At 43.1% G+C, this 13,518-nt stretch overlaps 1 protein-coding gene across 3 annotated transcripts in view; it reads right to left on the bottom strand.

The window, feature by feature from the left end:
* mthfd1l (methylenetetrahydrofolate dehydrogenase (NADP+ dependent) 1 like) overlaps window positions 1–13,518 on the bottom strand; it is a 171,023-nt gene that overhangs the window by 63,215 nt on the left and 94,290 nt on the right. For all 3 annotated transcript variants that reach the window (XM_067989356.1, XM_067989354.1, XM_067989355.1), the window contains 4 exons: window positions 12,905–13,044; window positions 11,899–11,940; window positions 6,805–6,905; window positions 115–292 (listed from right to left, as the gene is read on the bottom strand). In XM_067989356.1, the coding sequence (XP_067845457.1) occupies window positions 115–292; window positions 6,805–6,905; window positions 11,899–11,940; window positions 12,905–13,044 (461 nt within the window). The remainder of the gene's footprint in view (window positions 1–114; window positions 293–6,804; window positions 6,906–11,898; window positions 11,941–12,904; window positions 13,045–13,518) is intronic.

The raw sequence follows: 13,518 nt of genomic DNA, 5'->3' as shown, positions 1-13,518 counted from the left end.
TTACTTGATTTTCCCACCACCTGTCACTAAATTACTTTGGCTATTGGCAATATTGCATCTTTCGCGAGAACATTTTGACACTTAGCTAAATAAAGAACGTAAAGGAAGTCTCACCTTTAGGTCATAAAGGTATCTTAAGCTACTCTTCTGGTCGGCAGCCTTGCTGACAGCCTGAGCCAGCTGTATTGATCCTCTGCCTCCAGCAGCCCAGTGATTGCACGGGACAGCATCGTAAGCTCCAGAGTGTTTCGCAATTTGACAGACGAGGTCAATCTCTGCTTCGGTGTCTGTCCTATGGAAAGAAAGACTTGCATTTATATAGCACTTTTAATGTCTCTTCCAAAAAACAGCACCTCCCACAGTGCAGCACTCCCTCAGGACTGCACTGGAGTGACAGCCTAGATTTTGGGCTCAAGTCACTGGAGTGGGGCTTGAACCCACAACCTTCTGACTCAAAAGGATAGAGGTGCTACCACTGAGCCATGGCTGACAGCTGGAAATAAACAGAAGCTCTTAATGGAAACCATGCTCCACAACTAGGAATCTCCTACTGAGAGGAAGGAATGCTGATTAGTAAATGTGGTCCTCATTCTCTTAATGGGCATCTCCTCCACACAAACCACCTTCCTTCAACAGGCCTCTATACAAGACATTTTTCCTTTAATTTCAAACTATTCTGTGGGAAAGATTTTTTGCCTTTCAACTAGTACAGCAATGGTTTAGCAATAAACCCAATATTCTAATAGGGAACCATAAATTCTTCCTCTTCATGCGCTTCCCAGTGTAATAAACAACCATATAGGTGTCAGATCTGGAGTTGGGGTAGAGCTTCTGAATGATACTGGGGCTAAAAAGGTTATATTAATAGGACTGGGTGCATAGACTAGGCTTGTATTCCCTTGAGTGTAGAAGATTAAGGGGTGATCTAATTGAGGTGTTTAAGATGATTAAAGGATTTGATAGGGTAGAGAGAGAAACTATTTCCTCTGGTGGGAGAGTCCAGAACAAGGGGGAATAACTTTAAAATTAGAGCTAGACCATTCAGGGGTGATGTCAGGAAGCACTTCTTCACACAAAGGATAGTGGAAATCTGGTGCTCTCTTCCCCCGCAAAAGGCTATGGATGCTGGGGGCCAATTGAAAATGTTAAAACTGAGATGATACGTTTTTGTTCGGTAAGGGTATTAAGGGATGTAAAACCAAGGCGGGTAACTGGAGCTAAGATATAGATCAGCCATGATCTAATTGTGTGGCGAATCAGGCTCGAGGGGCTGAATGGCCTGCTCCTGTTCCTATGTTCTGTGAGTTGAACTGGAATGCAACCTCGCTCAGCACTTACTACAACATAAGAACATTCAAGGCCAAGAGATAGACAGTCTACCAGTGCTCATCCCCCCAGTAACCCAATTCTCCCAGCATGGGGACCTGGATTAAGCAGTTGACTATCGTCTATCTTTTGGTGGGGGAGGGGGAAAAGAAAGAGAGAAGAGAAGAGAAAAGAGAGGCAAGCAGGGTCCCTCTGGGGGTTGGTGCCAACAGATCACATTTGGTGCTGGAAGATTAGAAACAAACTGACCAGTTCCAGACTTGGCAATCTGATACCTCAGTCAGACAATTCCTCTGTGCTCCAGGGCACTTTTCATCATCGACTAGTCAGCCTGACCCTTTAGTAAGACCGGTCAAAGCTACAGATAACCCTGCAAGCTGATGCCCTCTTGGGTAGGGTGGTCAGTGATGGACAAGAGGTTTCCCAGTGTTGTGCAACCTGCAATTTTAGCTGGTTAAACTCCAGAGATATTGTTATGCACACTTAAGGATGTTCAAACCTTGGCTTTAGCTTACCTATGCCTAGGTTCCCTGGACCTAGGTAGATGGTGTTATGTCCCTACGGGAGAGAGTCTACTTCATATCAGTCACAGAAACTCGGCCTCTGCTGGTTTTCCGGCAGCTTGATTTAGTGATTAAAACATGGTGGTGGGCTTCCACACAGAACAAAAAGAAATGTCAGCCTGGCATCCAACTACATTTTGATTACACCTAGTATCTTTCTTCTCAATCCAGCTGACAGGTTATTCCAGCTATTTATTATGCTTTGAGTAAAGAAATTCTTCAGATCGGTTTTGAAACTTACTTTTCACTCATTTATGTTTATATGTGTGGTCCGACTGATCTAACTTACTTTGAAGTAATCTAAGCTTCTCTTATCCATAACCAATTAATCATTTTCTATGATTCTCTATAATACTTTATCCGCCTGAATGTGGTCCTCCCTTCTCTCTATTCTATAGAGTTTCGCTTCTCTAATTTTTCCTCCTAGCTCATCTATCCCCATTACATTTGGGAACAATCTTGTTGCTCTGCATTCCATCCTTTTTGTGACAGTGACCAGAACCGAACACAGTGCCCCAAGTGAGTGACAATAGTTTAGCAATAGTAAAATCTCTTTCGCCCCACTGTTCTAGTTATATATCCCAACATTCTAACTGCCATGCCACATTGAAAGGATGAGCATTCTATTATTATACTTTGGTTGAAAAATTGTGCAACATATGAGCAACACTTTAAATGTCAATATTAAATTTCAGTTGCCATTAGTCTGCCTGCTGCATAACTCATCTGAATTCCCTGCAAATCCTTAAGTGCTACAATCTCAGTCTCCACTGCTCTTTATTTTAGTGCTGTAAGCAAATTTAACAAGCTTACAATTGGTTTTGACATCTAGGTTATTTACGTAGACCAGAAACAACAGGGGTCAAACTACAGACCCTTGGGACTCCACTCAACACCTTCCTCCCAGTCTGACACACCTTTCAATTGCACTCCTTCCTAATTTTGAACCAACTGGATCCCCATGTAGCTGGGATAGACTCGCAGCTAATAAATCTGCTGAACTGAGCACTCCCTCTGTATTTCACGCATGCTTCAAACTTCAACAAGTTGTGCAGTGATAGACTGTGAACACCAGGGAGCTGTGCGAAGTGAGTGGGATGCAGGGTATACAGTGCAGACTTTGAAACTGAAAGCTGCATTAATTGAACGCCATGGTTCAGTGGGTCAGGACTCAATGACCAAGATCTCAGCAGCTACCAGTGCTACAGAAAATCCTTCACAAATTGCTAGCTCAGAACTTTTCTAAAATGGTTTGAAAGATCTTCACTCATAAACTAAGAGGTTTCTCATCTTCATTTACTCTATGAGCAGATTGCTGAGTTTATTTTTCCAGTTCGGTAAGACCCATCTCTAAAGGCAAGGGTAATTACAGACCACTCCTCTGAAATTCAAAGTCACTTTAATTATCTGATAATTAAGCTATGTTGTTTACATCGCTTAATTCAAATTAGTGGATAATTAAAATTACTTTCGGCACAGAGAAAAATAATTTGGAATTATCAGGAGCGGACTGAAGGGCAAACTATGGGCTATAAATTCAGTTGCATAGCGCCTGTTTTTTTTTAGGCGCGATGCAGCTTAAGGTCCCAAAATGGAGTCCGGAATGCGCACGCATGTGATGTGCGCCAGACGCCATCTTAGTAAAGGCCTTTGCGCACACGCAGATAACGAACGCCAGTACCATGTAAAGGAAGGAGAATATGCGTTAGATCAGTGTGCAACGCTGATTTAAAGGGGTAGATACCATTTTAGCACTCAGCGCTCCAACCAACGCTGAACATGTCATAGATGGCCAGGAGGACCCCTCACCAGAGCTGTTTAAAAGGGACCATGCAGGATTTACAGGTTAGTTGCTAGATTATTGCTTCTGGCTGCCGATGCATTTGTACCTGTTCTTGCGCCCTTGCGGATATACGATGCCCCTCCTTCTGATCACCTCTTGCACCAAGGCCTCCAGCACATCGGAGAACCTTGGTGCACACTCTCTCACACGTCCGGTACAAACTCAGATCGGCAGATTGGTGAGGTCTGGTGTGCAGATCGGAGGATGTGGGATTTAGTAGTGTGCAACTTTTATTCAATGTTTTAACATAACTCAATAGCTTGTAAACATAGGGACGGAACCTGCACCTGTGTTTTACCTGTGCAATGTCTGATCTCCGTATCTTAATTTTTTGCAAATAAGAGGCGCAGGCTGCCTTTTAGAGGTGCGAGCCACTCACGCGATATCTGGCAAGAAGTCATTGAACAAAAGCAGCTGGGCCTGGCTGCTCACGTTGGAATCAGGTAAGTGACCAGGCAGCACAAATCTCACGTGCTGCCTGCATTGGAACAACCAGGCAAAAGTTAATCGCGCACCACGACCCCCTCGGTCTGATTCGAGGGTTATCGAATTTAACCTCTTATACTTTTAATCCACTGTATTGCCAGCACACATCTACAGTGATCTTGTTAAAATGGATCGTTTTTGCCAATGCAATTCTTTACAACACATCCTTGCTCATAGCCTTTTGTCAGCAACAACAACAACAACTTGCATTTATATAGCAACTTTAATGTAGTAAAACGTCCGAAGGTGCTTCACAGGAGCGTAATCAGACAAAAGTTGACACCGAGCCACATAAAGAGATATTAGGACAGCAAGGTCAAAGAGGTAGATTTTTAAGGAGCATCTTAAAAGGAGGAGAGAGAGGTGGTTTAGAGAGGGAATTCTAGAGCTTAGGGCCTAGGCAGCTGATCGCATGGCTGCCAATGGTGGGGCAAAGGGAGTGGGGAATGGACAAGAGGTCAGAGTCAGAGCAACACAGAGTTCTTGGAGGGTTGTAGAGATAGGGAGGGGCTAGGCCATGGAGGGATTTGAATCAGAGGATGAGAATTTTAAATTCGAGGTGTTGCTGGATTGCGAGCCAATGTGGGTCGGCAAGCACAGGGGTGATCTGAAGGAGTACTGCACAGTCAGAGGGGCTGTTTGATCAAACAATTTCGGTTTTGGTGATGCAGCATCAACCTCTACAGTTGCAGTGGGTTTAATCCGCCCTCAGCTCCCTGTCCACTTAATTGGCCACAAAACGATCAGTGATGAGCAGTCCCTTCATTCAGGCACTCGCACGGAGATGGGATCTTGGACAGTTGCTGTGGAGTTGCAGAACTTGCAGTACTGCAGTTAGAAAGTCCATCGGTGGGACAAGGTCTCTTCGATGCCCAAAGTGCTTCTCCATCGAGTCCCCACATGCAGTACATAAGAACATAAGAAATAGGAGCAGGAGTAGGCCATACGGCCCCTCGAGCCTGCTCCGTCATTCAATCTGATCATGGCTGATCTTCGACCTCAACTCCACTTTCCTGCCCGATCCCCATATCCTTTGATTCCCCTGGAGTCCAAAAATCTATCCATTTCAGCCTTGAATATACTCAATGACTCAGCATCCACAGCCCTCTGGGGTAGAGAATTCCAAAGATTCACAACCCCGAGTGAAGAAATTCCTCCTTATCCCAGTCTTAAATGGCCGACCCCTTATCCTGAGACTATGCCCCCTAGTTCAAGACTCTCCAGCCAGGGGAAACCACCTCTCAGCATTTACACTGTCAAGCCCTCTCAGAATCTTGTATGTTTCAATGAGATCACCTCTCATTCTTCTGAACTCTAGAGAGTATAGGCTCATTCTACTCAACCTCTCCTCATAGGGCAACTCTCTCATACCAGGAATACATCTAGTGAACCTTTGTTGCACTGCCTCAAAGGCAAGTATATCTTTCCTTAGATAAGGAGACCAAAACTGTACACAGTACTCCAGGTGAGGTCTCACTAAAGCCCTGTACAGTTGTAGTAATACTTCCTTACTCTTGTACTCCAACCCCCTTGCAAAAAATGCCAATATGCTATTTGCTTTCCTAATTGCTTGCTGTACCTGCATGCAATCTTGTGTTTCTTGTACAAGGACACCCAAGTCTCTCTGAACACCAACATTTAATAGTTTCTCACCATTTAAAAAAATATTTTGTGTTTCTATTCTTCCTACCAAAGTGAATAACCTCACATTTCCCCACATTATACTCCATCTGCCATCTTCTTGCCCACTCACTTAACCTGTCAAAAATCCCTTTGCAGACTCAGTCCTCCTCACAGCTTACTTTCCCACCTAGCTTTGTATCATCAGCAAATTTGGACACATCCCTTCATCCAAGTCATTAATATAGATTGTAAATAGCTGAGGCCCAAGCACCGATCCTTGCGGCATCCCACTACTTACAGCCTGCCAACCTGAGAATGTTTACCCCTACTCTGTTTTCTGTCCTTTAGCCAATCCTCTATCCATGCCAATATATTACCCACAACTCCATGAGCCCTTATCTTGTGTAACCTTTTATGTGGCACCTTATTGAATGCCTTTTGAAAATCAAAATATACGACATCCACTGGTTCCCCTTTATCTACCCTGCTAGTTACATCCTCAAAAAACTCTAATAGATTTATCAAACATGATTTCCCTTTCATAAAGCCATGTTGACTCTGCCTGATCATACTATGATTTTCTAAGTAACCTGTTACTACTTCCTAAATAATGGATTGCAGCATTTTACTAACAACTGATGTCAGGCTAACTGGCCTGCAGTTCCCCATTTTCTCTCTCCCTCCTTTCTTGAGTGGCAGTGTTTCATTTGCTACCTTCCAATCCACTGGGACCGTTCTAGAATCTAGGGAATTTTGGAAGATCATAACCAATGCATCCACTATCTCTGCAGCCACCTCTTTTAGAACCGTAGGATGTAGGCCATCAGGTCCTGGGGATTTATCGGCTTTTAGTCCCGTTAGTTTCTCAAGTACTTTTTCTCTACTGATATTAATTACTTTAAGTTCCTCACTCTCATTAGCCCCTTGGTTCCCCACTATTTCTGGTATGCTTTTTGTACTTACTTGAAAACGTTCACAGCAACCACGACCGGGATCCCGAAGAGCTGAGCAATCTGGATCTGTTTCTGCAGATTACAGCATCCATCAGCCACCAGTTTCAGGTTCTAGAACAGCAATTACATCAGGTTATACAGACAAACAGTCAAGGATTCCTTCAGCTTAAGGTTTAAATAACCCGCAAGTTCGCTGCTTTAAACATGAGCTCTAGCTGATCATCATACAGCCTCATGTCTGATCCTTGCCATTAACTACATGAATAGTAAATGGATGGCCAAGCGGCAGGATAGCAAGAGGCAGGCTGTGCTGGAATGCTCCGGGAGTGTGGCGCTCACTAACTGGTTTTCAGTACTGACTACCGGCGAGGGTGACGACACTTTGAAGGAGTGCAGTCTACAACAAATCTACGGCACCACGGGGCAAATAACTGCACAGGGTGCAAAGCGAAGTGTAGACATGCAGCAGTCGTAGGGGATTCAATAGTCATGGGTATAGACAGGCGTTTCTGCAACCGCCAACGCAAGTCCCACATGATGTGTTGCCTCCCTGATGCTAAGGTAGAGAACATCACCGGACGGGTGCAGACCATTTTTTTGCTGGGGGAGGGGAACAGCCAGAAATTGTGGACCATGTCAGAACCAATGACATAGGAAGGAAAAGGGTTGAGGTCCTACAGACAGAGTTGTAGGAGAAAGGGAAGAAGTTAAATTGCATGACCTTCAAGGTAGCGAATTCTGAATTACTCTCAGTGCCACGCACTAGTGAGTATAGTAAAATAAAGCAAGTTAATGCTTGGCTGGAGAAATGGTGCAGGAGGGAGGACTTCAGATTCCTGGAGCATTGGGACCAATTCTGGGGCAGGAGGGATCTGTTCAAGATGGACGGGTTGCAACTCAACAGAGCTGGCACCAATTTCCTAGTGCTGTGGGGAGGGTTTAAACTAATTTGGCAGGGAGATGAGCACCAGAATGAAGCATTAGAGAGGAGAAATAAAGTGCACAGAGGTCTGGGAGAGACAAACAGCATTAGAATAAATAGTTCAGAAATAGGAGGGATCAGACAGGGGAGAAATATAAGGCAGACTAAGATGGGTTTGGAATGCATGTGCTTAAATGCATGGAGCATGACAAATAAGGTTGGTGAGCTGCAAGCACAAGTTGCCATATGGGATTATGATTTAGTGGCAATAACAGAGACCTGGTTCAAACAAGGGGAGGATTGGGAACTTAATATTCCTGGCTACAAGATATTCAGGCGTGATAGGGAAGAAAAAAAAGGAGGGGGGGGGGGTGACAGTACTGATCAAAGATACTGTTACAGCACTGGAAAGGGATGATGTGCTTGAGGGTTCAAAGACAGAATCCATTTGGGTAAAGTTAAGGAACATAAGAGAAGCTGTTACGCTACCGAGTGTTTGTGGGCCCCCAAATAGTGGGAAGGAGTTAGAGCAGCAAATTTGCAGGCAAATTGCAGAAAGTTGCAAGAGCTTTAGAGTAGTGATAATGAGACTTCAATTGTCCTAATATAGACTGGGAAAATAACAGTGTAAAGGGCAAACAGGGGAGGAATTCCTGAAATGTATACAACAGAACTTTCTTAATCAGTATGTTTCCAGTCCAACAAGGAAGGAACCAGTGCTGGATCTAGTTCTGGGGAATGAAGTGGGGTAAGCAGAACATCATTTGGGAAACAGTGATTATATTAGGTTTAGAGTAGTTATGGGAAAGGACAAGGAACAATCAAATGTAAAAATACTCAACTGGAGGAGGGCTAATTTCAGCGAGTTGAAAAGGGATCTGGCCCTGGTGGACTGGAATCAAATATTGGCAGGTAAAACAGTAAACGAGCAATGGGTGGCCTTCAAAGAGGAGATACAGACTGCACAAATTCCCATGGAGGGGAAAGGAAGGGCATCCAAAGTTAGAGCACCCTAGATGACTAAAGGTATAGAGATTAAAATGAAACAGAAAAAGGAGGCTTACAATAAATGTCAGGTTCATAATACAGTAGAGAATCAAGTTAAATACAGAAAGTACAGAGGAGAACTAAAAAAAGGAAATGAGGAGCAAAAAGAGTGTATGAGAATTGATTAGAGATGGGCAATAAATGCTGGCCTCGCCAACAACGCCCACATTCCATGAACGAATAAAAAAAAATTAGAAGGTAACATAAAAGGGAACACTGAAGTCTTTTACAAACATATAAATAGTAAAACTATAGTCAAAGGAAGGATGGGGCCGATTAGGGACCAAAAAGGAGATCTTCTTGTGGAGGCAGTGGACATGGCTGAGGTACTGAATGAGTATTTTGCATCTGTCTTCACAAAAGAAGAGGATGCTGCCAATGTCACAGTAAAAGGAGGAGGTAGTAGAGAAAATGGACAGGATAAAAATAGATAAAGTAGAAAAGTCACCTGGTCCGAATGGGATGCATCCTAGGTTGCAGAGGGAAGTACAGGTGGAGATAGCGGAGGCACTGGCCACAATCTTCAAATCCTCCTTAGATCTGGGGATGGTGCCAGAGGACTGGAAGATTGCAAATGTTACACCTATGTTCAAAAAAGGGGAGGGGGATAAACCAGGTAACTACAGGTCGGTCAGCCTGAGGTCAGTGGTGTGGAAACCCTTAGAGACAATAATCCAGGACAAAATGAATTGTCACTTGGAAAAACATGGGTTAATTAATGACAGCCAGCATGGATTTGTTAAAGGCAAATTGTGTTTGACTAACTTGATTGAGTTCTTTGATGAAGTAATGGGGAGGGTGATGAGGTTGATATTGTGTATATGGACTTCCAAAAGGCGTTTTATAAAGTACCACATAATAGATGTTAGCAAAATTGAAGCCCACTGGATTAAAGGGACAGTGGCAACATGGATACGAAATTGTTTAAGGGACAGAAAGCAGACAATAGTGGTGAATGGTTGTTTTTCAGGCTGGGGCAGCGGGGGTGGGTGGAAGTATACAATGATATTCCCCGGGGATCAGTATTAGGACCACTGCTCTTTTTGATATATATTAATGACCTGAGCTTTGGTATACAAGGCATAATTTCAATGTTTGCAGATGACACAAAACTCGGAAAAGTTCTACAGTGAGGAGGATAGTAGCAGGCTTCAGGAGGACATAGACAGACTAGTGAAACATGGGCAGACACAGGGCAGATGAGAGGCAATATAAACTAAATGGTGCAATTTTAAAGGGGGTGCAGGAACAGAGAGACCTGGGGGTTTAGGTACAGAAATCTTTGAAGGTGACAGGACAAGTTGATAAAGCTGTAAAAAAAAAATATGGGATCTTTGGCTTTATAAATAGAGGCATAAGAATACAAAAGCAAAGAAGTTATGGCTGAACCTTTATAAATCACTGGTTAGACCTCAGCTGGAGTATTGTCAAATTCTGGGCAACACACTTTAGAAGGATTTTAAGGTCTTGGAGAGGATGCAGAGGAGATTTACTAGAATGGTACGAGGGTTGAGAGACTTCAGTTACATGGAGAGACTAGAGTAGCTGGGATTGAACTCTTTAGAGCAGAGAAGGTTAAGGGGAGATTTAATAGAGGCTTTCAAAATCATGAAGGATTTTGATAGAGTAAGCAAGGAGAAACTATTTCCACTGGCAGAAGGGTCGGTAACCAGAGGACGCAGATTTAATGTAATTGGCAAAAGAGCCAGAGGTGTGTTAGAAGAATTTTTTTTTGTACGCAGCGCTTTATGATGATCTGGAATGCACTGCCTGAAAGGGTAGTGGAAGCAGATTCAATTGCAGCTTTCAAAAGGGAATAGGATAAATTCTTGACAGGGAGAAATTTGCAGGGCTTTAGGGAAAGAGCAGCAGAGTGGACTAATTGGAAAGCTCTTTCAAAGAGCCAGCACATGCACGATGAGCCGAATGGCCTCCTTCTATGCTATGATCTAAACCCTACTGAATTATAATCCATTTGTTGTGTTAGCATGTGTATGTGCAAGACAGAACAAGAAAGAAAGAGCGCGAGAAAGAAAGAAAATGGAAGAAACAAGGAAATTGGCTGAAGGGTAGAAAACAACAGATAGTCGTTACAGGAATTAAGAGAAGAGAAGTGAGTAGGGTGCTCTAAGGATTGGTGTTGGGACCCCAACTGTTTCTAATTTACATCAACAACCAAGCTGGATAATGCTCTGCCTCGTAAGGATGAGAAATCCAATGGGAATTGGTGACTTTTGCAAATATTACTAAACTAGGAGGGGCAATAGAAGGCAGCTCAGAAATTACTGGATAAGTTGGACAAAATATGCAAGTGGGTAGAACAACAACGGGTGACATTTAATGCAAAGAAGTGTAAAGTACTGCACATAGGCAACACGCACAATTCATGAACAGGGTTGAAATAGCTACGGATGAAGCCAAAAGAGACCTGGAGTTTTAGCAGACTCAACATGTCCATCCATTGCAGAGCAGCAATCAACAAAGGCAACAGGATGTTGAACCAAATAGCCAAAACAGTAGAATAAAACTCAAGAAGTTGTGATCAAACTGTATAGGGCTCTCAGACCATACCTTGAGTATTGTGCCTAGTTCTGGCCACTGAGACACAAGGCAGACATTCAAGCACTGGAGGCAGTGCTGGGAAGAGCCACAAGACCCAATCCCCAGTGTTGGAGGTCTGAGTTATGAGGAAAGACTGGACAGATTTGGACTTTTCACTCTTGAAAGGCACCCAAGGTATTTAACAGAGGTATAGAAGAGAGTAAATAAAATGGTAATGGTAAACCAGAAAACTAAACAGCAAGAGCAAGACAAGGGTACACAGTTCCAATCACAGGATCTCCCACTCATCACACCTCCCCCACCCCTGCACGATATGGGCAATCCTATTAGAGACCATTGAGGTCATTGAAAGTACATGCATTTCTATGGAATTCTCAAAATCTACTTATGACCCTTAATTCTATAAGGGAGGATTCTATCTAATTATATGGGGGTCCATTCAAATTTGGATTCCAGTGCTCTAAAGATAGCATCACATGTTGAGTGCACAAGACGGAAAATCATCAAGAGCATGGATTACATCACCGAGGAAACCTGAAACCATTTCTGGTCCTTCTGTTGAAGTGTACCCACCTCCTCCGTATACTCTTTTGATAAGGGCTTGCCTGCAGTGACCTGAAAGAAACCAAATTAGTGACAGTTATTAATTTAAAATACAGGTCAACAGACACAAGCAAGAAAATGGATGAGTTCAAATGCATGTGAGGGGTTACATTTTACAGAAGCCATTTTTGGGTGATATACCAATGAAACAAAACAAAAACAATTAGAGGCAGAGACTAGAAGAAAGACTTGCATTTATATAGCGCCTTTCACAACCTAAGGACATCCCAAAGCGCTTTACAACCAATCAAGTACTTTTAAAGTGTGGTCACTGTTGTAATATAGGGAACGCAGCAATTTGCGCACAGCAAGATTCCACAAACAGCAATGAGATAATAATCAAACAATCTGTTTTTTTCAAGTGATGTAGGTTGAGGGATAAATATTGGCCAGGACACCGGGGTGAACTCCCCTGCTCTTCTTCAAAATAGTGCCTTGGGATCTTTTATGTCCACTTGAGGGGGCATATGGGGTCTCATTTAACGTCTCATCCGAAAGATGGCACCTCCGAGTGCAGCACTCCCTCAGTACTGTACTGGAGCGTCAGCCTGGATTATGTGCTCAAGTCCCTGGAGTGAGGTTTAAACCCATGATCTTCTGACTCAAGGGGGGGAAAGAGTGCTACCACTGAGCCACGAATGACAACAGCCCTGGACTGACGGGTGCGAACTCTCATATCTTCATTCTGTTGAGCAGTGTCGGGAAACTAAAGTCCTGAGCTACCGGGCCCTTCCTGGTTCACAGATAAACTCTGAATAATCACATCTGATTACGTGAATGACATGCGTTAGAAATTTTACTTCCTATCCTCAAGCATCAATTCCTGCTCGTTGCATCTCCCCACAGTTGTTTGAATAGGTCTTTGTGAACGACAAGAAAACATCTCCCAGTGGAGACAGAGTCGCCATAACCTAACTGAATGGCGGAACAACCTCGAGGGGCTGAATGGCCCACTCCTGTTCCTATATTTACTCACATTGGGTCCTCCGCCGTGCATCTTCAAGGCTCGGATTGTTGCCACAAGCACCACCACGTCGGGCTGAAGGCCTGAGGCTCTGCACTTGATGTTGAAGAACTTCTCCATCCCAATGTCAGCACCAAAGCCAGCTTCTGTCACTGAAAGACAAGACATTACATGATTAGACTACCTAGAAATAAAAAATAAATCCATTAACTCACATTTAACCAGAAAAATTTAACAATCTGCAAATTGTACATAAATTGACAAAGAAAATGAACTTCCCCCCATTTGTAATTAGAATAATGTTACCTTTCATACACCTATACACTATATATTTACACACATGCACTATATAAAATAACACATATATACATACATTCAAACCTCCACACAATTTCATATTTATGTACACATTTATCTCAATATATATATTTATATACTACTACTGACAATTCAGGTCATTTTCACACTAAAAATTTATTTACCTAACAATTTTCATCAAGCAATGTAAATAACAGCAAATTGGGAATTTAGTGCGAAAAAAATTAATGGATAATCTGAATTAAGCAACTTTGAATTAAGAGTAACCTCCACACGTGCACACACTATCGTATGTACAGACACACGCA

The sequence above is a fragment of the Heptranchias perlo genome, chromosome 8 (assembly GCF_035084215.1).
Source record: "Heptranchias perlo isolate sHepPer1 chromosome 8, sHepPer1.hap1, whole genome shotgun sequence".
Classification (NCBI taxonomy): domain Eukaryota; kingdom Metazoa; phylum Chordata; class Chondrichthyes; order Hexanchiformes; family Hexanchidae; genus Heptranchias; species Heptranchias perlo.
Note: the sequence above shows the minus strand (reverse complement) of the source record. Positions and strands in the feature narration are given on the sequence as shown.